The sequence below is a fragment of the Sceloporus occidentalis genome, unplaced genomic scaffold (genome assembly GCF_023333645.1).
Source record: "Sceloporus occidentalis isolate IW3139 unplaced genomic scaffold, rSceOcc1.0.p SCAF_3, whole genome shotgun sequence".
In the NCBI taxonomy this organism is placed as follows: domain Eukaryota; kingdom Metazoa; phylum Chordata; class Lepidosauria; order Squamata; family Phrynosomatidae; genus Sceloporus; species Sceloporus occidentalis.
In genome coordinates this window covers 7,437,849-7,464,876 of record NW_028316983.1, presented here as the reverse complement: position 1 = coordinate 7,464,876, position 27,028 = coordinate 7,437,849, and the positions used below count along the sequence as shown (strand labels likewise).

The following is a 27,028-nucleotide window of genomic DNA, read 5'->3' as shown; positions in this document are numbered from 1 at the left end:
CAGTCCATGGGCCACATGCAGCCCATGGACCTCACTTTTGTAGCTCTTGAAATCCCCCAACAGCCCCCCAAAGCTGCCCAAACAGCATTTTGAATTGTGTCCAGAAATGAATTGGCAGCATGTGAAGCTATTGCAGTAAAAGAGTTGTATGTTTTCTTTAAATTGCCCCAGTCAACCCTCTGGCTGCAGCATTTTACTATGTGTTATTATTTTACTATGTTTTATTCTTGATTGTAACCTGCCCCGATCCTCTGGGGAGCGGTGGGCTATTATTATTATTATTATTATTATTATTATTATTATTATTGACCTAATGAAGTTTCCAGACAACTTCCAAAGGCACCCTCACTAGAGTGCCTTATTGTAGCCCAAACAGGTTGAAATCAAGGCATATGTCCATGTTAGGATAGCCAGTTCAGGGTCCTCCTTCAAGAGGCCACAGTGGGGGCAGCTGGAATGGAGAGATAGGCTCTTACCTTTGGATGGAGCCAAGGTATGAGGGAGCAGGCTTTTCTGCTCTTCTGCCTCTCAGAGAAACCACTATATTTGACCAGGACAAGCATAGAATGATAGAGCTGGAAGCACTGGGGGGGCTGCAGACCACCCCAGGTGACATCCTGCTCCTCAAACATCTGCATTTTGGCAGAAACAGGCTGCGGCATTTGCCTGTATCTCTTTAAAAGGCTGAAGGGATGGGGTGAGGCTCAGTGGGAGCAGAAAGTAGAGGTCATAGGGTTTTTTTAAACCAAATTTCTTTAAAAACACATTTCACCAAATTTTCACTTAAACTGCATGAAACAATGTATACGTAAACACATTCATTTTGTGAGTATGATACTGTAATTTAAAGATATCATTTTCATTTATGATTAATTTTAATTCGTGATTTATGAGTAAATTGGCAAAACAAATTAGTATTCTGTATGGGTGTCATATGGGAGGACATCAATAGTGGGGGGTGACACTATGAGTTACTGCTTCATGTGACACCAGCCCTAGTGACGCTACTGGTTGGAAGGGGGCCATCCAAACCAATCCCATTCTGCCATGCAAGAAGACACAATCCAAGCACTCCTGGCAGATGGCCTTTTAGCCTCTGTTTGAAAACCTCCAAAGAAGGAGACTCCACCACACTCCAAGGCATCATAAACCACATAACTTTATCCCCCAAAGTTTTCTTTGGCTAGGGGACTGGGGAACAGCTGGATGGGAGAGATGCCATCGCTGCCCCTCCTGCATCTATAACCTAAGCCAGTTGCCTTAACTTGCCTAACGTTAGAACTGGCTTTAGTAAGGAGAAGATCCAGCCCATGGATGCTCTTTCCCTCATCCGGTTGCCTGTTGTTCATTGAGCCGGCATGAAACTCTCTGCTGTTCTTGCATCGAGGTGAGTAGAGCAACAATCCAGATTTATTTGAGCAGAGGCAACCAGCCGCCCCATTCCAGTTCTGGCATAAATCTAGTAACATGATGATGTGTTGTGAATTGTTGGTCTGCATCTGGTGTGAAAGTTGGCAGTCGAGTGGATCTCTTCCCAGCAAATAGTGTCTGGAGCACACACAGATGTCTCTGTCCCCTGCATTTAATTCCTTTGGAGTGAATCAATACCATTGCTGGCGTTCAGAGCTTGGTTCAATTATCCGTCAAAAGAAAAGGAGGAAACTCTGGAGAGGTGGGCAAAGTGGATGGGATTCAAAATAAGATGACAATTACCTTCACTTTTGGATGACCGCACAAAGTAGAAAGTCCCATCTGATGCTGCCATCTTTCTTTGAGTGACAGATCTGTTTTTTTGTTTTGACACTGCTGAGTGAGTAGGGATGGGCAGAGTATTCTCCATTATTTGTTTTCTGGTTGAAAAATGGGTTTCCTGCCAATTGGGAGAGTAGTTTGGGAGGAATAACAAAGTAGCGAGACATCTGGAAAGATTCTTGGTATGTGACCACGACTTGACTACAACGTTTGGTGAACCTATCGGGGGGGGGTGAGGAGGTATGTTATTGCCTTCTTCTGAGGCTGAGAGAATGTGGCTTGTCCAAGGTCAACCAGTGGGTTTCCATTGTCAAGTGAGTATTTAAACCCTGCTGTCCCACAGTGTCTCAATCCTGAAACCACTATACCACAGTGGTTCCATTCTTATGTGCCTTGAAGTCTATTGTGACTTAAGTTGACCCTCTCCAAGTGTTTTCTTGGCAAGATTTGTTCAGAGGAGGTTTGCCTTTGCTTTCCTCTAAGGCTGAGAGAGTGTGAGTTGCCCAAGGCCACCCAGTAGGTTTCCATCGCTGGTTGAGGATTCCAAAGTTGTAGTCCAGCACTCAAACCACTACACCACACTGGCTCTCTTTGGCATGGTATTCTCCTGGAATTCAAACATCTCAATATGTTCTGTGGGGTTATTCTATGCCTTCTAACCAGAACTTTTGAGGGTGCACAGTAAAACCAATATGACAAATTTAAAAGAGTGTGACTAACAAAAACTACTATATATACTCATGTATAAGTGCAGAAATTTAGGTCAAAAAATTGACCCAAAAAACCCTGAGTCAACTTAGTCCATGGGCCAATTTAAGAACTGTACTTTAGCTCTTATTTTAAAAAGGAACCATCCCCTGGTGAAAGGCAGGAGCATAATCTTGCAATGACCCTCCTCTACTCTCTCATCAATCCAGCCTTTGGGGTGAGCATGAACAGTGATGCCTGCTGGAATTTTGTAAGTTCTTTAGCATTGTTTTCCTTTGCTTCATCCTTTACATCCTTTGTTATATGCCCTTATGTTTCCCTCGACTTATCCATATCATATCAAAATCCATAATTTTGGCCCCCAAAAAGAGTCTTCATAAGTTGGTGCCAACTTGAAGGCACATGCCAGACAGATGTGCAGACAATTCAAATTTAGTAACAATTGTGGTAATTTCAATACAAATAAAACACATCTTGCCACCACATTCCCATTCGGCCTGTTCAGGCTGTTGTCCATGCACTAACTAGAATTTGTTTATTTATTTATTGGAGTTATACCCCACCTTTCTTCCGGGATGGGATCCGTGGTGACTTCTATTTAAAAGTAACTTCAAAACTGTGGCTTCCTTTTTTCTTTTTCTTTTTTAGCAGTTTTTCTTCTTTATGCTGTTCTTGCACTGGAGAGACCTTCAAAGAGAAGATTTTAAAGCAGGATCCAGGATTTTCCTACCAGAGACTGAAAATGTTACTTTGGGAGACTTCAGCTGCATCTACACTGCAGAATTAATGCAGTTTTATACTACTATAATTGCCATGGTTGCATTCAGTGCAATCCTGGGATTTGTAATTTGGTGAGACATTTAGTCTTCTCTGTCAAACTACAAATCCCAGGATTCCATAGGATAGTGCCATGAATTTAAGGCCCTCCCTTTTTCTTAAATGTCCTACATTTTGGGCTGAGTTTTGTCCTGCAGTTGTCCTACAGTTTGGTCTGGAATTTGTTCCACATTTTGTCCCTGGTAATAGTGGACAATTAACTGTCAAGATGACAGTTAAGTGGTATCAGTGTGGCAGCAGCTTTCATTTCCCGATATCTCCCAGTCAACACAGCCAGAGTTTTGGCGCTTTCTAAGATCTGTACACCTACAACCCCATGGCTATAAGGGAAACTGGTTTGCATCCTTACATATGTGAAGTGTGAAAACATAGTTTACTCCTTTGGAGAATGCAATCAGAAATTCTACAAGAAAAGGATGTGAGGACGGCAAGGGAGGGAGGGAGGCATGTTTTTTGGTCTGGTTTCTGATTTCAAGCTACGATTTCCAGGGAGTGTGTCTGCCACAAAGTATTATTTAAATGCCTGTCGATCTTTTGATTAGATGTTTTCTAAGCAGGAAGTGGCTTGTTGTTTATCTTCCTCTAAGAATTTCAAAATAATGATCTCACAGTCTGGAATGGCTAAACCAGATAAGAACGGTAAGGCATTTCACACACTGAGACAAGTACAATAGAATTTTTAACATAAACAGAAGACTGTGGCTTACATTGGGGTTTTATAGCATAAATCACGGTAAATCTCCAGAGGTGGAGTTACACATTGGTTGTGCTATGTTGCAACCTTTGTGTTGAATGGCAGCGTAGCACAACTGATTGCCCGTGTGATGGGCAACTGTATGCACATTTCACGTGCATCTTATACTCTGCTTATGCATATGTGTTTGCCTTGTGTATATGTGTACCTGTATGTAACATAATGCTGCACATACAACTCTACTTCTGCAAACTTGTGCTGAATGCATATACAGTGCGCCCGCGCCATACGCGGGCGCACCATACGTGGCCTTGAGCATACGTGCTCAAGCCGCGGGGCACGCGCAGGGCAGAAGGGGCGGCGCGTCCCATTCAATTGGGAGGGGCGCGCTGTATATGTTTCCAATGGGGCTCGAGCATAGGCGGAATTCGCCTTATGCGGTGGGATCCGGAACGGATCCCCTGCGTAAAGCGAGGACGGACTGTACTCTATAATAAGCAAAAAAGGTGCAACCACTTCTGTAGGGCAGCTTGAATGTGTGTAAACATCAGCATTGTGTAATGGTTTGGCCATTTGACTAGGATACTAGGAGACCAGGCTTTGAAACCTGGCTTGGCCTTGGAAACCCACTGGGTGACCTTGGGAAAGTCACTCTCTCTCAGCCTCAGAGGATGACAGTGACAAACCCCCTCTGAAGAAACTTTCCAAGAAAACCCTATGATAGGTTCACCTTAGGGTTGCCCTAAGTCGGAAATGACTTGAAGGCACACAACAACAACTGTTTGGAAAGTATACAGAGAAAAGGGGCAAGCAAAGTGACCAGGGGAATGCGAACACAGCAAATAAAAGAATTCAAGATGTGAGTTCACTGGAGTTCAGTGTCTCACTTCCTACAATGCTAGATATTTTGGGAATAAAGGAAAAAATGAGGGGGGCAGAATTCTTATGTGGAGCAGCAATGCTCTAATTTCCCCCCACACATACACACTTAGCTACATCCCTAAATGAATTCTATTCACATCAAGAGGAAGATTGCAGCCTTTGATGCAGGTATTGGTCAAAGCGATTGTTGTTCCCCCTGACCTTGTGATATCTAGTTCAGATGGTGCAACTGCATGCATATCTCAACCCTGGGGCCAGGATTGGGCCAGATCCTGATAGACCAGACACAGATTTGGTGGCCCTATCCTGGGATAAACAGCCAGGACTGGTGGATGCTGGAAGTTGTAGTCCAATAAAGACATTTTCTAAATGCTGAATATTCCTAAATAAGCAGCTCTGCTTTATTGACTGTTCATAATCCCTCAACTAATGCTTTTAATTGCTGCGACATAACATTGCCTTGCATTGCCTGTCAATTGCTAGAGGCAACTTGGCAGCCCAAGTGAGTGAAGATCAGAAAGAAGCTTCGGTTAGCAAGTCTTGGTTAACTACAACGTTTGATGTTGTCTTTTGCCCTGGTCGGGCTACAAAGACTGTGTATCATGCAACACTTTTGTACAGTTGGGAATAAATCTCTCTATGTTCAGTAGAAACTATTCTGAGACTACATGCACAGATGATAGGATGTGAATGTTGAACCCCTTTTCACATTATTTTGTAAACCTGTACTTCAAAAAAAGTTTAATATACTCTGTATTTTCCCTCCCAGTGTGAACCTCAGAGCAGCTTGCTACACTGATATTTAACAATAAACCAGTTTAAAACAAGGAATCTAATAATAAAACAAACCAATGCCATAGTAACCATCACATAATAATAAGCATAATGACATGGCCTGACATTCTGCTTGGTACTTGAGGGTTTTTTTAAATGGCCTTAAGTGTGCACAAAATTGAATTGAGTAATTTTGCAATGTCTGTACATACCTAGAAACTTTCATGACCCTATAGCACAGGCGTGTCTGTTGCACAATGATAGCGAGTGGAATGACTGCTGTTCCATGGCCTGATCCACAATGGGCAGCGTTGGAGTACTCCTCAGTGCATATCAGGAACCAGCTAAGAAGTGGGAGCACAATAGGAATGCCAGATCCACATCAGAAGTGCCTGATGAATACCTTAGCAATTCAATGACAGGGTTTTGTGGCATTTCTGCTACACAGCTTCTTGTTGTTGTTGTTGTTGTTGTTGTTGTTTGCCTTTAAGTCATTTCCAACCTATGGGTTGGCTCTCTGATCTATTCAGGCCATTTTGAACTTTGATCCTCTCCTCAGGAGTGTTAGCTACTCTTCCTAATTTGGTGTCACCTGCAAATTTGATAAGCATGCCCCCTGTTCTTTCATTTAAGTAGTTGATAAAGATGTTGTATAACACTGGGTCCAGAACACAAGCCTGTGGCATGTCACTGGTCACGTCTCTCTAGGATGAAGAGGAGCCATTGCTGAGCACCCTTTGGGTTTGGCCAATCAACCAATTACAAATCCATTTAACAGTTGCATTGTCTAGCCCACATTTTACTAGTTTGTTTGCAAGAATACCATGGGGACCTTGTCAAAAGCCTTATTGAAATCAAGATTTATGATATCCACAGTGTAACCTTCATCTACCAAACTGGTAATTTTATATATATGTTTTTTTAAAAAAGACCAGATCAAATTAGTCTGGCAGATTTAGTCCTGACTAAAGTGATTAAATCAATTTGGTTTACTGACACACTGACTCACTGTTCAACAATCCATTTAGTTAACCAACAAGATTCCAATCAAAATGTATCCTTAAAGAAAAATTGCTGATGTTCCTTAATGTTTCCATTTGGCACTGAATGGAGTCCCTCTCTGCCCAACAGCTGCTGCTGCTCACTTCAGCTTCTGCCAGAACCTTTTGGAACACACGGTGTCAGCTGAGAACCTCAATTACCGCCTGCAGAGGAATTCGGGCAGCAGCCTGACCTGGCATGATGGACGGAGTCAGAGGTCAGCTGGAGGAAGGACTGTCAAACTCCTTCAGCAGCCAGGAACTGAAGGCTCCCAGGTGAGATGATGGAACGTGGTTGTGGAAATATGTGAATTAGGGACAAATCAGGGAGCCTGAGATCAAGAAGTACAATTCGGCCACCCCAAAACATAGCTGCTGCAACGTCTTCTTTGTCAAGAGGCTCTGTTTCAAGCTGTGGTCAGGATCCTGTTAGTGGGGTATGCAGCATACAACTGTGTATTTTCCCCCCCAGGTTATGCAGTTTCCTTGTTGTTGTGCAGTCCTCCTTCTGCACTAACCAAAGCCCACCCAACCAGTACATGCCTATATGGTTTGAGTCCATGTTACCAACAGGATTGCCTCCTTCCACATAATCCACCCTGTACACTTAGGTCATCTAGCGGACATTTATTTCTGTCAGCCAGAACTGGGTTGGTGACTGTCAGCCAGAGGCCTTTTTCTGCAGCCACCCCAAGACTTTGGAATGACCTGCTGGAAGAGATTTAACTGCTCAATACACTGTCTGAATTTAAAACAGCACTAAAGACTAATCTCTTCCAGTAGGCCTATCCAGATGATTTTTAAAATTGTAAATTTTAAATGATGAATTTTAAACATAGATTGTTTTTGTATGTATGTGTCTTGTTTGTTCTTTTAATTGATGTATGGTTTAACTGATGTTGTGTTCTTAACTGATGCACATTTGTTGGTCTGTTGTTGTTCCATGCCTCAATCCATGGGGACAGGGAGAGTTGTTGTTGTTGTTGTTTCACTGTGATAGCCTTCCCCTACAGCCATTTTGTGGCTGGTAGAGAGCAGGATGTGTCAGAGAAGTGTCTGAGATCTCTGGAGGAACCTGGTGGATCTCAGCAGATGGTCTCATCATTGTGTATCTGAATATGACGAGTGGTGCAATTGTGTGGAGGCCAATGGCCAATTCACCCTCACTCACCCCCAGGAGCACACGCATACACAGACACATACACAAACACAGAGAGAGCACTCTCTCTCAAAATAGTGACAGAAAGTGATGTTGTGTCACTCCCTGCCAACATTTTGGTAGGGAATAGAGAAGAAAATTGAGGTATGCAGGGATTACTTGTGGGGGTGAGGTGGGAATATTTTCAAATGTTTGGGGGCACTTTCTCCATGGTTTGGGGGATAGAAATTGCCCCAAAATTGCCTTGATTTTTTAAAAAAATGTAATGAGGGGCTTTGATGGGGTGGTAGGGGGCTTTATGGGTGAAAAAAAGGAGAATCCAGGGTTTCACATTGTCCACAGGCCACATTATGCTCACTCCAACTGTAGCCAGTTGCAGCAATTACAGCTAGTCTTTAACATTTGTGGGGGCTAGTGTGCAGGAACCATGCAAAAGTGGAAAAAATGTGACTATAGCCCACTCATTTTTTTAGAGAAAACACTTTTCTAGGCATTTCTAAGTTCTCTACTGCACATCCGGTGCAAGTTGACTATAGAATTGTACTAGAAGACTAAGAGATGCCTAGAAAGAAACTGGAGTGTGTCCAAAGGAGGGCAACTAAAATGGTGAAGGGTCTGGAAACCATGCCCTATGAAAAGAGACTTGGGGAGCTAGGTATGTTTAGCCTGGAGAAAAGAAGATTAAGAGGTGATATGATAGCCCTGTTTAAATATTTGAAGGGATGTCATATTGAGGAGGGAGCAAGCTTGTTTTCTGCTGCTCCAGAGACTAGGACCCAGAGCAATTGATGCAAGCTGCAGGAAAAGAGATTCCACCTCAACATTAGGAGGAACTTCATGACAGTAAGGGCTGTTGGACAGTGGAACACACTTCCTCGGAGTGTAGTGGTGTCTCCCTCCTTGGAGGTCTTCAAACCTAGGCTGGATGGCCATCTGTCGGGGTTGCTTTGATTTGGATTTCCTGCATGGCAGGGGGTTGGACTGGATGGCCCTAGTGGTCTCTTCCAACTCTACGATTCTATGATTCTAAGAATATATTTTTTCATGTATATGGCAGCAGTGGAGGTCATGGTGGCAAATACAATAATCTGTGAATAATCCAGTCTGCAAATGCTTAACCTGCAAATGTGGAAGGATGACTGTACATCATCCACTGGGACATCAAGAGAACCCCTGTGAATCTTGGCAGATGATGCCATCATTTTGCGTCTGGCTCTGGAGACAAAACCAGGTGTTTCTCTGTTTCCCCTTCCCTCCTTTCCACTATTCACTAAATGGCCAGGGAGAGCTATCACAGTGAAACAATGAGTCCTGGAGTAGTGAAAAGGGAGCTGTAGCATGTTTCAGCTGCAAAGATTTTACACTGTGGCCAATGATATAGGAGTTTGCTTTGGGTCAGGATGAAACTGTAAGAATACCAGTACCTACAGAAAGGCCAGCTCATTTGTACTTCGTGCTCAAAAAACATTTTTCATATCTCAGTTCCGTTTATAGGAGAGGCACTGAGGACGAGTTGCATCGTGTGTGTGTGTGTGTGGGACTTTAAAAGAGTGTACTGGCTGCTTTCAGTCTGGAAGGAAAAGGCAGGAGGGGAAAAAAGCTGCCTTTACAGGCTAAAAAATTGCCTCCAGGTGCCAGGCTGCATCTGCTCTGTTTTTGGGTTCCATTTTAAGCAATGTATGCCAGTTTGGGCAGGCGGGGGTAGACTGGAAGGAGATAGAGCAGCAAATTCAGAGAGTTGCCAATTGGGGGGGGGGGGGGGCACAAAAACAAGAGATTAAATGCCGAGAGTAATACACAGTTTGCTTCTGTCTGGAGGAAATTGCTAGTTGCGCTGGGTAACTATTACGCAGGAGCAAGAAGGGTTATTTGGATAATGGTAGCTCTTGGGTTTGGTGTCTTTCCAGAAACGATGCTCTCACTCTTGGACACAGATTTCCTGGGCAAATTCTATTTTCCCCCATGGAATTAGGATGTATGCAAGCTATCACCCTGCACACACATTTTACACTGACCTTTGGGTTTTTTACAGCCTTCGTTTTCTTAGAAATGCTCAGTTCAGAATTTTTTTTTAAAATTCACAGCTGGTCCCAAGTTGAAAAAAAGAGAAGGGAGAAAAGCTGCAGAAAAGAATGGGTGGAAAGATCTAGGATCCCCTCCTGGGGCAGTGGGGGGGGGGGGGCGATAAAAAGTCTGGGACATGATGTTCATAGGTGGGAATCATGAGGCTTTCCAGAAGGTGTCAGGCTAAATCTCCCATCAATACTAACCAGCATAAACAAGGTGAGGAATGCTAGGAGTTACAATTCAGCAAGGATGGATGATGGCATCATGATTTGGCATCCAACTATAGGGACATAGCCAGATACTTCTCCACAGCCACCCTCTCTCCATTAGCTACAAAATGACCATTTCTAGAAGCTCCCCACAAGAGACTGGTGACTGGTTTTGAGAAGGTTGGGGGTTACTATAGAATAGAGGTTAAGCCATAAAAAATGACATACATCATCTGTGTGTGTGTGTGTGTGTGTTGTGTGTCATCAAGTCGTTTTTTTATTTATGGCAAGCCTGAGGCCTATCATGGGGGTTTCTTGGCAAGAGTTGTTCAGAGGAGGTTTGCTATTGCCTTCCCCTGAGGCTGGGAGCATGGGACTTGCCCAAGGTCACTCAGTGGGTTTCCTGACCAAGCTGGGAATCGAACCCTGGACTCAAGAGTCATGGTCCAACATTCAGACCACTGTGCCAGACTGGGCTCTGTATGCCAGCAATGTCTGCAAGTCAGCATGGTATAGTGGTTTAATCATTGGGCTATAGCTATGGAGACCAGGGTTCAAATCCCCATTCAGACATGGAAGCCCACTGGGTGACCTTAGGCAAATCAAGCCTCAGAGGAAGGCAAAGACAAACCCCTCTGAAAAAAATCTTATTCAGATAACCCCTTAATAGGGTTGCCATAAGTCGGAAACAACCTGAAGGCACATTACAGCAAATGCCAGATGTGATGCTGAGCACTTAGACTGGGAGCCTTAGCTACAGACTCATCTCAGATTTCTGTCCTACATTTCACCCCCAGAATGAGATTGAGGGCAACTGCCAATAAAATTAATAAAATAAGTACAGGTTAAAAAAGGAAAGGCACAGGTTTATTCAAACAGAACTTGAGAAAATTACTTTTTAGAATTAGAATTCCCAGAATCCTGCCAGGATTCTGGGAGTCATAGTCGGAACTTTTTCCAAGCCCTAATGAAAACATCAGCTAACTTGAAAAGCATTTCGAAACCTCTCAATTATATGTATATATTTGAAAAGCAAAGCCTTCTTAAACAGCAACTCTCCTTAAGTGCCAAAGGCTTTCTCATCTTCCACAATGCTGTTCAGAACAAATAAAGTGTTGTTGTTTGAACTTCTCTTTATTGGTTGGAGGACTTTAGGAATAATGGTGACTTAAAAAGATGAACAAATCTAATATTGACCCTTTTCCTCATGTTTCCCTTGCCCGAGTGGTGGGGAGATCAGAGGCTCTTTTGTAAAAAGAAGTTCTTTTGAAGCAGAAAAGCTCTGGCTTCCTATATCAATAATCCCCTTCACTTTGTTAATAATACTCAACTAAAAATGTACAGGTGAAAAAAGGGAGGCAATACTAGTCCCAAAACAGTCTCAGCTGAATAGAATTACAAGCACATGGTGATACTTTCTTACCTCCCATTCTGATCTCCCTGGCATGCTGGGCTTGTCTGGACGATCAAAATAATCCCGATACAAAGTGAGTAGAACCTTACACCCCACTTACTTTTTTCTGCCCAAGCCCCCACAAAAACTGGGATATTTCATCCTGCCCCCCCCCCCCACTGTATCCTGAAGGATTCACTTCATCTGCTATGTGAATAAGGATGGAATCAGGATATATCTGTGCATGTGTTGACTGTGTTTTGAATACAATCGCATCATAGACTCCATATTTATTCATAGTGCTGATACATGTGGGCAGTAGAATTCACAGATGTGTGAATAGGTGTGGTTCCCATAAAAAATAGTTTGAACAACAAATTGGGAATGCATGATTGAGATTATTCTCATAATCACGTTGCAAAGCAAAATGTGTAGATAGTGACCCCTCTGCTAGTACCAGGTGTTTTTTCTGGAGTATTAACCAGAAGTGGGCAAATTGTGGTCCATTGGCTGCTTGTGCCTCTAAGGCCGTTTCTATGACTTTCAGTCCCCTTTTGGCCCCATCCTGTGCCTCGAAAACCCTGGCCAGAATCCAGTTGCCTTCAAGTTGCGTTTTGACTTATGGCGACCTCATGAATTTCATACGGTTTTCTTAGGCAAGGAATCCTCAGAGGTGGTTTTGCCAGTCCCTTCCTCTGTCTAACATATAGCTTACAACACCTAGTATCCGTTGGTGGTCTCCAATCTGACCCTGCCTAGCATCCAAGATCAGATGGGATCTGATTCCTTTAGGGTATTTTGCTCAACAAAAACCTAGTGACTCACCTTCTGTCTGAAAACAGAAGTTGATTTTAGCATTCAAAATTTCAGCAATCCAGTGTTCCATCCTATACACCTACTCACCCAAGAAAAGTGAAATGAGTTGTTATATGTCTTGTACATGTGTAAATGTGTAATAGCACATTTGGTTTAAGGTTGGAGCAATGAACTTGTGAATGTGGCACCACTGTGCATGCATATGTACATTGCACTTGGATGCACAGTGTGCCTTCTGCATGGATGCATGAGCACATTTGGTTGTGCATTCAGTTGCAGATTTGACATCTTGGTTTGGTGGTGCAACACTGCCATTCAACAGCTGCATAGCCCAATTGATGCATAACTCCACATGTGGAGATTTATACTGCAGAGCAGTAATCTAGGATTTCAGCCATCATTATTTTTATGCTTTATTTATTTATTTGTGCATGCTCCTGCAGTCTTCCAGGACCAGCATTTTGTAATAATCCTCCCACACACACGAAAACATTTAAAAATATTATATTGTATAGTATACATTGGGTATGATTGCTTTTGCAAAGGATGGCTAGGGATGTAATTCTAACCTTTCTGCAACCTCACACCATTGGCAGGTTCCCAGTTCCTGCATCCTTAAGCATGTGCCAGTCATGATTGATTGAAGCTTTTTGGAAAATGTCTATGCATAATTGGATTGATCTCTGCAAGCCAAGGGCAGCAAATTGGCCCCAGTGACCCACTATCGGTTATCTCGCCTCTCTTGAGACTAGTCATTAAGCAGTGCAACAACCACAGTAGGGCTTCACAATCCTGTTGCACTAATTGCAACTGTTCCTTCATTAGGAATGCTTAATTAACCATTGTTCACACTGTAGGAATGCAATGGCAAAGCTCCTCTGAATAAATCCTGCCATGTTTTCTAAAGAGCCTGTGTGGCTTGAATTTGGGTTGCAGGAGATCAGGGTTTGAATCTCCACTTGGGCAAGTAAACCTTGGTTTGATCTTGGGCAAGTTACACTCTCTCAGCCACACAGAAAGGCAAGGACACACCCTTTAGGAAAAAATCTTGCCAAGATTATGGCAAGTCACTCTCTGTCAGACGAGAAAGGTGAGGACAAACCCTTTTGAAAATATCTTGTCAAGAAAGCCCCATAGTAGATTCAGCTTAGAGTTGCCATATGTCATCCACCCTCCCTAGCTTTCAGCAATATCTTTCCTCCTGCTTTTGTCCCTCAAGGACCACAGTTAAAAGGGAACTTGTCACCTCATCACCATACCCATATGTTTTGTATTTCTATGGCTATTCGTACAGTCTGATTATAAAGATCCTTCTTGGGCAATAGTCTACTCCATGCACCAGAGGAAGGAGACCAAGTCTATGAAAGCTCATGCTACAATGTCTTTCATTCAGTTAGTTAGTCTCAAAGGTACTACGAGATCCCTTTACATACTGTTTATTACAGATACAATACTGCAACCTGACACGATAGTCTGTGTTCTCAGTCTTTTTTCACCATCCTCCCAATGCTGATGCTGGTAAAATGCTTCCAACTGTACAGAACAAGAGGAGGAAGAGCAGGGAGAGGGCAAGATCTAAAAAGATTTTTAAAAAGGATCTTCTTAGAGTTGGAAGAGACCACAAGGGACATCCAGTCCAACCCCAAAAGCATCCTCCACAGATGGCCATCCAGTCTCTGTTTAAAGAGCTCCAAGGAAGGAGACTCCACTACACTCTGAGGATGTTTGTTCCACTGTCGAACAGCCCTTACTGTCAGGAAGTTCCTCCTAATGTTGAGGTGGAATCTCTTTTCCTGAAGCTTGCATCCATTGTTCCGGGTCCTAATCTCTGGAGCAGCAGAAAACAAGTTTGCCCCATCCTCAGTGTGACACCCTTTCAAATACTTAAACAGGGCTATAATATTATCTCTTAACCACCTCTTCTCCAGGCTAAACATACCAAGCTCCCTAAGTCTCTCTTCATAAAACATGGTTTCCAGACCCTTCACCATTTTGGTGGCCCTCCTTTGGACACGCTTCACCTTCTCAACATCTTTTTTGAATTGTGGTGCTCAGAACTGGACACAGTATTCCAGGTGAGGCCTGACCAAGTAGAATAGAGTGGCACTATTACTTCCCTTAATCTAGACACTATTCTTATTGATGCAGCCTAAAATTGCATTGGTCTTTTTAGCTGCTGCATCACACTGTTGACTCATGTTCAACCTGTGGTCTACTAGGACTCCTAGATCCCTTTTACATGTAGTCTCCTTAAGCCAGGTGTTGCCCATCCTATATCTATGCATTTTATTTTACCGCCCCAAGTGCAATACCTTACCTTTCTACATGTTGATATTAATTTTGTTAGCTTTGGCCCAGTTTTCTCTTCTATTCTTTATCAGAGGCTTTGTTAACTGAGGTAAACATGCATTTTTCAAATATTCCTTCCATCCCTACTTCTTGCAACCAGACCCAAAGACTAGCTGCACTTGAGATTATGTCAGCATTCAGCCAAAGGGACATGTGAATCCTTTTTTATTTCCTATTTCTTTTTCTACATCCTTTGTGGATGCCAAAATCTGTGGATGCTTAAGTCCCATTAAATACAGTGACATAGTGAAATGGCATCCCTTATACAAAAAGGCAAAAACATGCTTTGCTTTTGTAGAGAGAGAGTGTGTGTGTATAATATTTTCAGGTCATGGATGGTTGAATCCAGGGATACAGAGTTCCAACTGTACTTGTTATTAATGAAGCTATACCCTCAGTATCTGAGTTTTCTCTCCATGTCCCCTTTGAACCTGGGACTTTATCACACAACCTCTATTCTTTCCACAGTCACATTAATAAAGGGATGTGCATACATACCAGTTTGGGAGAACTCCTTTTTGCCTGTCCTTCTATTAGCATGACTAGACTGTTGCTGATCCCACACGCTCCCTGTCCCCTGTCCTTAACACCCCCTCCCTGCCCTATGGTCTACCCAGCATGCCTTCTGGATATGTGTGTCTTTTAACACAATTCTGGAGTTGTGCTAATATAATTTAACAAAACAATAAATAATAATAAGAAGAAAAGATTATAAAAGAAAGTTAAACAAAAAAGAGAGGGACTATTCTGGAATAGCAAAGGGGAGTGGGGAGGGAAGAAGACACCAACACCCTGTGACAGCAAAGTCCAGAAACTGGAAAAATATAAACACGCCATACATTAATATGTTATGTTGTGGATGGAATATTTGTCAATTTTTAATAGGTTTGTCTATGTTTTATGTGTGTGTAAATGTTCATTTTTATAGATGTGTATATGTGTATAGGGTTTAATAATTTTTTTTAATGGCAAAACCCATGCCAAAAAAACAGCCAGTATGGTCCACTGAGCTCCAGTGTATGCGCACCCCTGCTTTAATACTAACACATTTCTCATAGCAGGGCCTTCTCTTGACACCAAGAAACTCTGGCACCGTCTCTCCCAGACTTGTCTTTTCTTAACAGAGTTTGTAACAAAGGAGCATACATTCCCACCAGAACAGCCACTGCTCTCATTAATATTGAAGAGCTCCTGCCACCATGTTAATTACTCTAAATCTGGACACAAGGGATCCAGACCACTGGTATTCTTCAGGGACCCAGATTTTCCAGGTTACCCAAGCTAATTGGGTTGATTTATGCATGGCGCCTCATTGTTCAGGCATGTCCCAGCAAGGCTTGTTACAGGACTCTTAAGATTTCTAATTCGAGTTATTTCTTGAAAGAGAAATAAGTAGGAGAAATCAGGTTTTGTCTAACAAGAAAAACAAAAGGACCATTCTGTCTAACTATGCAATTCCAAAGTGAGTTCTGCACTTGTGTAATGAATAGCATCTTTCATATACAAAGACGCACAGGGTTTCTTTGAATGCTGAAGTATTGAAATAACAAACATAGAAGCATATTTTGGATGCCTCTATCTTACAGGTGTGCTTTGGGAATGGCAATGATGGGTAACTAGGGAAAGTACAGGAAAAGGCTGCACATGACCTGCATGTTGCTATGGAAAGGACCACCATCTGTCACTCAAGGCTGGATTTACTATCCAAGACTTTCCACTTAAGTCAGTAGGAGACATACAAAGAATATTCCCCATATTTATTTCCTGCTTGAAAAAGGGGTTTTCCAAACACTTGGGAGAACTGGTCAGCAAAAATAAAACAGTGGTGAAAATTTGGTGTGGTTTTTGCCTGATGTTCACAATTCCAAAAATGTTTCAAGAAATTATTCTGTGCAAAAACATGGCTGTTTGTGAAAGCAACAATTTCCAGACAGCCACATGGGAGGGGGAGGGTTGTACAAGATTTTTTTTGCTGTTGTACAAAACCCAGTATTGTGCAACAAGACCCATGTGACTATCTGGAAGCGGTGTTTTTCGTGCAAAAAACCCCCCTGTTTACAAAATAGGACAACCCTGTCATGGGGACCCTGTCATGGGGTTTTCTCAGCCAGATGTGTTCATAAGAGGTTTGCCTTCCTCTGAGGCTGAAAGAGTGTGACTTGCCAAACCCTGATCCAGTAGGTTTCCATTGCTCAGTGATGATTCAGAACTCTGGTCTCTTGGAGCTCTAGTCAAACATTCAAATTTGCCCATCTCCAATTTGTTGTTTTTACTAAGGATCGCATGGTGTCTTTGCCTTTGATTTGCTTATAGATCACACAGTGTGTGCATGAAAGACAGCTCTCACTAGCCATTCACAGGAACTAGGGGAATAGTCCTGCAAATTGAGCAGGACCTTCAACTAGGCCCCTGTCAAACACAATCAGCTTAAATGAGGAAATCCTCTTCTGCATGCATGCAAAATCTTGGGATCAACTTACGTGTCTTGCCTTTCTGAAGAAAAAGAAGCAAGAAGAAAGATGAGTGATTCTTATCTAGTTCCTTCCTAGCTGCCTTTCCAAGTCTTCTTAGTCTTCCTACCGCTGCTACTTTTCTACCATTAATGTTGAAGCTGCCTAGCTTTGCCCCCCCCCAAATGATGGGATTCTAGGAGCTATAGACCCCCACTCCCAAAAAGAAAAATTTCCAACTCTGTTTTCCCAAGTATCAGGCAGAATTCCTTACCTGGATGTGCAGATTCCAGGGATGAAAAATAGGTCCTCCTTTTTGCCAAATAGGGGTGGTTTGTGGCTTCCTTGGTGGTAGGGAAGAGAATGCACTCTATCCAAGCTATCCATGGTGCTGGGCCCTATTCCCAGAGATGTTTCAGCACCTTGGATAGCTCTCAAGACCTTCCACAGATTCACCACTCCACTGATAATGGAAACCCATGCTGCAAAAGTCAAATATATGCATTCTGCTACTCACGATAGCAGATGCCTACCATTCTGTTATTCAGCTGTAGCCCCTCCCCATAAAAGACACATGAACAAAGAGGGAAATGGTTGGAGTGATGGAAAAAACAAAAGCTCATTGGGTTCAGTTCACCCTTGAAGCAGATTGGGGTTAGAGATGGTTTCCAATGAAAGCCTGTTGTGCTATGCAATTATTAATAAACTAATTTCTTGTGGTGGGAGGGAGGACTCATTGTTTCTGAATAACTCCTTATTGCTAGAAAAGAGGATCAATCACACAGGGAGGAGTGCATTTGGAATAAGGCGCTGGCCTTCTCTAGCTGTCAGTGTTGCTGCCATACAGCTGTGGATGCCACGCTGAAGCCAACTCTTAACAGCCCTCCTTTTTTCCAGCATTCCAAATCAACAGGAACGTGATGTCAGATCCATCCAAAACATTGTCTCTTATTAACAAGCTGCCACTTCTTTTGCTTGCCAAAGAGATTAAACTAGTCCAGCCTCTGTGGTTGCTGAGTGCCCACTTGATACAGAAGGAGAAACATGTTCCAATATTCAACAACCTGAAAATACTAAATGTGCATTTGGAACCCATTCAGGACATGGTTTATGGAGTTTTTTTTTAATTCTGTTTTTTCCTCATCTTTCTAAGAGCCACGAGTAGTTTCATCCTTTCCACCACAAAAAAACAAAAAACAAATCTAGACTAGAATCTTGTTTGGTGTCTAAGCAGTGGGATATTTTTGTCCCATACGAAATAACTGTTCTCAGTTCAGTTTTGCAGAAGTGGAGCTGGGCAAGTGGTGCCATTGCATATGGAGGCAAAATGTGCATATTGTGCCTTGCAAATGGAGACACATTCACATTTAGTTATGCATTCTGTTGAACCCTTAGTTAAGTTGTGCAGTATTGCCGTTCGACACAACAGTTGTACAGCACAATTAATGCATAGTTCCGTGTGCAGAGATTCATGTCATGCCCTCTCAGTGGAGAATCTCATCCTTAATATTCTCAGTGTTTTAATTTTGACCTTCCATCATCTAAGGGCTAGTTTACACATAAGTGTATTATACAAATTGCTGGGGATTTTTGTACATTAGCAATAGCAGTAGCAAGTACATTTCTATACTGCTTATCAGTGCACTTAAGCACTCCCTAAGTGGTTTACAATGTATAAGCTAATTGCCCCCAACAAGCTGGGTACTCATTTTAGCAACCTCACAAGGATGCCAGGCTGAATTGACCCTGAGCCCCTGGCTAGTATTGAACTCACAACCTTGTGATTTGTGAGTGAGTGGCTGCAGTACAGGCATTTAAGTACTGCACCACCAGGGCTCCATTCGCATTGACACTTAATTGTCTTCAGTTTGCTTCACTTATTTGTATTTGTTTACCCTTTGTCTGCCAAAAATGCACAGCCATGTGAATCCATGTGAAGTGTATGGATGGCCACACTTTCAATGTTGTGCATACTTGTGGATACGCCAGCAGAAATTACAAATTCTTTTCCAGCAGAGTATATAGAGTTTTTCAGCAGGATGCAAAAAGCCCCAATTCCCCCAAATCACATGTGGCCTGATCACAGTTTATTCAATTCAAGTGGGGAGTATTTTAATCATGCAGATAAGCCCCAAGTAATTTATAAAGAAGTTAAACATCTTGCCCATTGTGTGTTAGACTGAGAAGTGGGCTAGAGAGGCGAGACAATACTTGAAGAAGAGAAATTCCATTTCTCAGGGCTCTTCCTCACTGATCTGAAGAAGCGTAAGTCCTCACAATATAGTCCCTTGAGTTTTGCTTGGGTTTGCTGGTTGTTGTCACCTCTGCATCCATTTGTTCCATTCTTTTGCAGGATTTTTTAAAACTATTTCTTGGATCTGCACAAGGGCTCTTCCAAAGTTTTTTGGGTTTTTTAAAACTAGGGTATGAATTGTTCAGGTAGGCCTGTGTTTTGAAGGGCAAATTTACTCTTTCTGGTTTTTACATTTCTCTAATTGTGCTATAGTGCACAATTGCTATTTCACTGACACACTCTGGTACTATAGAGCTCTTTATTTTAAAAAAAGAAATTTAAAAAGTGATAATGATTTCTTTTGTTGTTCCGATATATCTCAAAATTAATAAGAACGTACTCTGAGGATGGAAATAAAATGTTGCAGCTGTAGCCCAGGACAACAGCGATGTAATTTAAATATTTGCAAAAACCCTGAGAACTACAGCAACAAATACCTCAACCTCCTCAGAAATTTGCTGTGTCTGGAGGAGCCCAGAGTCTACTTAAACTCCACACAGAAGAAGTGTCAGAATAGAAACCAGGAGGAGGAAAGCGCTGGTGTCATGAGATATTCAGTATTCAGGCAGGGCAGTGGGGAGGGGAGGAGATGGAGGCTTCATGGCTGGTGTTTGGCAGCCTTGAGCAATCCCAGTAATTGGATTCTTAAGTAGTAGAGCCACGGATGACTAAGACGTCTTTACCCAATGGTTCACTGCGACGCCACATACACTTTCTTGTGAGGCAGATGGATATGCCAAGTGACAGGTCCGCTTGAGCAGTGAGGCAACACCAAGCATATAATAACAACATTGGGGCACTTGCAGCTTGTTTTAATCTTTCCTTTACACTAATGTCAGCTTTCAGTTGCTCAGTAGACACTGCACTTCTTTGGAAATGTTGTTGTTATAGTGTGTGCATTCAAGTTGTTTCCAGCTTACGATGTCCCTAAAGTGAAGCTATCGTGGGATTTTCTGGGCAAGACTTGTTCAGAGGGGGATTGCCACTGTCTCCCTCTGAAGCTGAGAAAGTCTGACTTGCCCACGGTCATCCAGTGGGTTTCCATGAGTGGAGATTCGAACTCTCATCTCCCAGAATCCTGGTCCAGCACTTAAATCACTTAAATACCACTAGACTCTCACTCTTCTTTGGACTAAAAATGATAATTAATGGGCTCAATAAAAAACATAATTGATTGATGGATGCTGCCATTTAAAGCATGAATGGACAACTGTGACCCTCCAGATATAGTTGGATGATAGACTCCAACATCTACTCATCAATGGTTGTTCTAGTTACAGTTGTTGATAATCATAGTTCAACAGCCTTTGAAGCGTCACCATCATGTACGCTTGTTTTACAGAGCTTTAAGTGTTTCAGTGCAACTACCACTACATCATTGTATTAAAAATAAACAGGAAGAGGACAAAATGTCATTGAGGCTGCATCTACAATATAGAATTAATGCAGTTTGATGCCACTTTAACTGCCATGGCTCAGTGCTATGGAATTGTGGGGTTTGTAGTTTTGTGAGGTATTTAGCCTTCTATGTCAGAGAGCTCTGCTGCTACAACAAACTACAAATCCGAGGATTTCATAAGATGGAACCATGGCAATTAAAGCCATGTCAAACTGCATTCATTCTGCAGTGTTGGCAGCAGCCTCTGTTTAGATTTCAATAAGAACTTGCCAAATTCTTTCTTAAGTCAATATATGAAGCTGAATGCAGTTATTGCCACAAATAAGCCATATAAGGTTGGCATGACATTCCTTAGAATTGATCAGAAAATGATTTTTTTTCCTCCTGTAAAAAGCCTATCTTCTTTTGGAGCAGTCAGCCCTAGGAGGTTTAATATGTTGTGTGTCTGGGCAGCGGGGAGAGTAAGATGCCCAGAATATTCAGTACATAAGAAGAGAAGTCATACTAATACAAATGGCACCAAGCAAGTTCACAGTGAACTTTGGGCAGCTGATATGACAACTTTAATTTGGCAAGACAGTTTGGATAATGTCCCAGACAAAATGCTGAGTTCACCTCTAAAGATCAAAAGAGTTGTGTGGGAGATGAGGCGCAAACCTGGAAAATCCAGGGTCAAAAATGTAGTTAAAGTGGTCAGTTATCAGTTAATGAGCAAAAGAAAATATTGTGCCAAGTACAAATACTGAAAACTTTGATAAATAGCTATCTAGGAAAAAATGCACTTGAGGATCATTAGTGCACTTCGGGTAAGGAGTTGAATTGGATTAGCTAGCCAGATATCTTTGTGTTATCAGCAAAGATGTTGTGAATGTCCAGTGTTAGGAATTTCAAACAAAATATAAAGTCCAAAAGAATAAAATTAAAAAAAACCCTCACTGGCCAGCAATACCTTTATTAGCAGAACAGCATGCAAAATTTCAGTTTCTCCAGAATAGTCCATTGGGTCCCCGGGGGGGGGGGGGGGGGGGTAATCCACACTTCACAAATTATAGCAGTTTGATACCACTTTAACTGTCATGGCTCCATCCTATGGAATCCTGGGACTTGTAGTTTTGTGAGGTACACAAAATTATCAACTGGGGAGCTCTAATGCTAGAGAATCCTAAGTACCACACCAAAGTACAGAACTACAGATCTGCTCATTTTCTTCCTCCCAAAACTCAGACCTGCCATTTTATTTTCTTCTGAATTGCCTCCTTTCCCAACAGGCCAGGACATGGCCATAACAATGGTCCACCCAACACACACATGGTTCTTTGAATTCCGAGAATTCTATAGGATGGAACCATAGCAATTAATGTGTTTGCTATGGCAGTGAAAGCAGTCCTTAATGAGTCACCAATAGGTGTAGAAGTATTGGATTATACCCAGCAGTGCTTTTCAGGATGATGTAAAAATGGTAAGTCTTTATCTTGTGTTTCCACAAGATCTGGACGAATATTTGGACTTCCATAGTTCTGCTTACACACACACACACACACACACACACACACATTTTAAAAAAAATCATCTTGCCTGATGAAGAGTTCTGTGAACTCAAAATCTTTCAAGCTACTGTGGAATTACAGTTGGCACAGATAAAGATATTGCCCACCTGTAGATCTGGGATTTTGTAATGTAATTATTGCTTGGTTTTGTGTGCTTTCAAGTCGTTTCCAACTTCTGGTGACCCTAAGGCAAACCTATCATGGGGCTTTCTTGGCACTGATTGTTCAGAGGGCGTTTGTCTTGCCTTCATCTGAGGCTGAGAAAGTGGGTCTTTTCTATGGTCACTCCATGGCAGTTATGGGATTTGAACCTTGGACTTCTAGAGGGAGCCAGCGTGGCATAATGGTTTGAATATTGGACTAGGACTCTGGAGAACAGGGTTTGAATCCCAGCTAGGCCATTACCCAATGAACATTACCCAACCATTACACCACACTGGCTCTAATGTAATTTAATTTGTCTTGTCTTCACTATCCACAATACCACACTTGGTGCATTGAATGAAGTCAGGTATCGTTCATTAAAGCTCATGCTAATATAGTACAGTATCGGGTGGTCCTTAAGGTGTTGTCAGATGCTCTCACATTGGCTGCCATAGACTAACTTGACTTTTCAAAAACATTGTCCATGGTGTCTGGTGGGGATCATGTCAATTCACTCCACGTTTTAACATAAACTTTTAAGGAAGTTTCCAAGCTGTCTTGAATAGCTCCTTCAACATTTGAACTAAACCCCAGAATGGATTCACTGTCTCACTGAACATAATTGAAAATTAATGACATCTTCCCGGAAAGGTGTATGTTTATGTAGTCTCTGTATGTGTTCAATCACTTAGAATTGTTTTAGAAGTCAAGATAATGAGCCTAAATGTCATGGAGTAGCAATGAATATCAACAATGAGGTAATACTTTAGAAGCTGTATAAATATGGCCTAATATGGAGGTTAGCCGTGCTTTCTTTATAATAAGCCAAAAAATTCTCAGGAATACAAAAATGGATTCAAAGCTTCCTCTGCTTTAATTATGGCTGGTACAAAACCTTGATTGCAGCCCAGCAAATAATCTTACATGTGCACTTTGTTAAGAATCTGTTTGTATTCTTTAAGGAATTGCCAGAAAGTTAAGGCTGCTGGAGTACTGAATTTTAAGCAGGCAATTCAAAGTAAAATCATAGCATCATCCTTTCCTATTTCCACATCTCAGAATCCTGGAGTACATTTCCACAAGGAAATGCATACAGAAAGAGGTGTAATCTGGAGATGCTGAGCTTGAAATTAATTCCTTTTTTCAATAACTGAGGTGTATGAATAACTCCAAATGTAACATACAAGGAATAATGTCACTCTTGCTGCACTGTAATTGTTTTAATTACTTTTATAGTTGTAAGTATAACACGTGTGCAGCCTCACTGCTTAGCTAGGTTTTGTACTACAGTTCAGTAGCTTCTAGCATTCTTGATGCAAATATAGCTTTGCTTGGAATTCTAAACACACTTTACACCTTATTTGCAAGAAACTTTCACAGAGACAATCAAAAGTTACAATTTTAGAAATAAAATCCTCTAATCTTTTGCTAACCAGGGAGCAAAACCACTCAGTAGCCTCTTGAATTTCCTTGAGTTGTTTCTAGGGGTTTTGTATTCTGTTTTTTAAAGTAACTAAACAGGTGTTCTACTTACACACTTGTAAATATTGAACAGGAGGCTAGCTATAGTTTTTTCTTCAGGAAGAGTGATTTTTCTACCAACTGAATTATTCACAAGTCCTAATTTGGGATGGCAGAAAACATTGGGAGGACCAATTTATGACGACCTTCAATTTGCTCACTAACCATATTTTTGTTCCTGTTTTCCCAACTCCTGCAGGGCCGCAACTACGAACACTATGGAATCTACCACACCAGCCCAACCCTAGGCAGCCTTACCAAACCGGTAGTACTGTGGACACAGCAAGATGTGTGCAAATGGCTCAAGAAACATTGCCCACACAACTATCTCATCTACGTGGAGGCCTTTTCCCATCATGCCATCACAGGTACCATATCTGTCTGGTCTTTCCAAAAGGAAGTGCAGTTGCAAAAGAAAAGGCTAGTCAATGCACAGTGATCTGGTGTTAAGGATTATTGGGATGGCACAGTATTTCTTATTAGTTAGGGGTAACAGTTTGTTCACCATTGGTCACAGAATTACTTATTTCCTACATTTTTATCCTAGGTTTCCTCTGCTCCTTTTATAGCCACCCCAACACCCCTGTAAGGTAGGCTGGGCTGAGAGATAGTGACATGGTCACCTGATGAATTTAGTGGCTGAGTTTTTGAACTCAGATCAAATGGTGGGGAGTGATTAGAGCTATAGTCCAACACATCCAGAAGGCACCAAGATTGGGGAAGGCTGAGAAAGAGACTATCCCCCTCTGAACCAGTCATTTATTTCAGAATGTGAGTACAGGCCCTCCATCATATCAGCCTCTTCCTTTATCAGCCTGGCTCATTTCCATGACTGTACTTGGTCCAGGAGAGGAGAAGGGGAGATAAGACAAAATACATTGTTAGTATATCTGCACAACACATTAATAGCAACTTGATACCACTTTAACTATCTAATCTAAATATCCTAAAGGCACTAGAAGCTAAGCAGGGAAGCTAAGCAGGGTCAGTCCTGTTTTCTACTTGGATGGGAGACTACCAAGTAATATCAAGTGCTGAAAGTTGTATTTCAGAGGAAGGCAATGGCAAACCACCTCTCAGTATTCCTTGCATAAGAAAACCCTGTGAAATTAATGAAGTCAACACAGACAGACAGACAGACAGACAGAGACCACTATCACTTTAATGGCTCCATCCTATGGAAATTTGGGATTTTTAGTTAGAATTTTTTGCTGGAGAGCTCTAGACAACAATATTTGAGCTCTCCAAGCACTTCACCAAACTACAAATCCCAGATTTCTGTAGGATGGAACCTACGTTGCATCCTACTGATATAAATGTGCAATGCAGATACATGTCAAGTCAAGTCAAAAGAGTGAACACTGAAAGAACAAAATGGCTTCCCCCATTACCATTACTTTGATTCTTCAGTTTTCTAAGAAGCAGTTGGTCCCTATCTCAGGTTTACATCCACACCAGGTTTACCCACACTGCAGAATTAAAGCAGTTTGGCACCACTTTAACTGCTATGACTCTCCTACAGAATCCTGGGATTTGTAGTTTGGTGAAATATTAGCCTGGTGTTTCAAAGAGCTCTGGCGCTTCACCAAAATTCAAATCACAAGATTCTGTAGGATAAATAGGTATCAAACTATTTTAATTCTGCATTGTGGATACACCTACAGAGAGAAGCAAACATGCTCATGGCATTCATTTGACACATTTCAAGTATCCATGTTGCTTCATGAGCATTATGTTCACAAAGCTTACAAAACAAAACTCTGGTTACCACATCACACCAAGATACATTTAGATACAATGAAGAATGGATGCATTGAGATAAAATACATTTTGAAATGTGCATTTTGAGGGAGAATATGCTCCAAACTGCCTTCTTATATATGCATTTAAACACAGAAACAGAATGGAACAGAGTTCAGGAGGAAATGATGTGCAATTGACACAGACCAGAAATGGATGGATCCATCAGCTTTCTTTGTCACATATATGATTTTGCCACACTGCATTCATTCATGTTCTTTACACTCCCTTTCCGTGTAGGTGCCTTGTACAGTCTTTCTGCATGACATGCTTTCAGATTTGCTCAGCTGTCACAAAATAGTTGATCTAGGGTGGCTTGATCCGAAGAACAAAGAGCTATTTGCAAGGATGGATAAGGAATGGATTAAAATTTGAAAAGTCTCAGGTACACAACTCTTGTCTAGCACAGGAGGGAGTAGACACTGATAGGAGTGTCTGTCAGCCATGTTAGGAGAAGGAAATTAGAAAAAGAGAATGCAGCAAATATCTTTTTCTTTCTCTCCCATGTTCCTTTCTGCACTTTGCTCAGGAGAGGGTAACTTGTCTGCTGTCCTGATTTAGAAAGCAGAGATGCAGAAGGAAATGAGAAAACAGAAGATGTAAGGAGGTTTGTGGTAGTGGTGGTGTGTGTTTTTCCCCAGGACCTACAGAAACTGAGATCTTTAGCTTTGTGTGCCCTGAAGGAGACAATAAAGTACTAATGGAAGAACTCAGTAAAGTCTTTATGTGGGAAATGAAAGGAAGCATTAGTGATCATACCCACAGGAGATGAGGACAGAGCAGATTATAAAAACCTTCTTCTAGGAGACTCTGCATGGAGAGAAAGGCCAGGGCAACAGCTAATGCATTCCCATGAAGATGTGCCAGTTTGCCCGTTTTCCATCGGCTCCCTCCTAAAAGGGCATTAGAAACAAACGTAAGTCTTGGGCAAACTGGGAAATAGAAAACCCTTTGCCCAGAGATGAAGTGGTAAATTTTGAAGGTAGGATAATCTCTATAACAACAGCCCCCTGCCCCCAAAATACTGACAGTTGGCCAAAAACTTTTGGTGTTTTATGCATGCATAAGTTCCCTGATATGAGAGCAGTTGAACATTTCTGCCCAGCATGGAATATTTAGGCTATGAAAGCAGCATTTCACAATTTTAAGTATTTCCATATTACTTCCCAGCCCACAAGGGTTCTCAAGGTGATG

At 41.9% G+C, this 27,028-nt stretch overlaps 1 protein-coding gene across 2 annotated transcripts in view; it reads left to right on the top strand.

Moving 5' to 3' along the window:
• Nucleotides 1–27,028, top strand: part of SAMD10 (sterile alpha motif domain containing 10) — a 72,336-nt gene that overhangs the window by 31,426 nt on the left and 13,882 nt on the right. For both annotated transcript variants that reach the window (XM_089513574.1, XM_089513575.1), the window contains exons 2-3: nt 6,779–6,963; nt 24,234–24,402. In XM_089513574.1, coding sequence (XP_089369700.1) covers nt 6,779–6,963; nt 24,234–24,402 — 354 coding nt within the window. The remainder of the gene's footprint in view (nt 1–6,778; nt 6,964–24,233; nt 24,403–27,028) is intronic.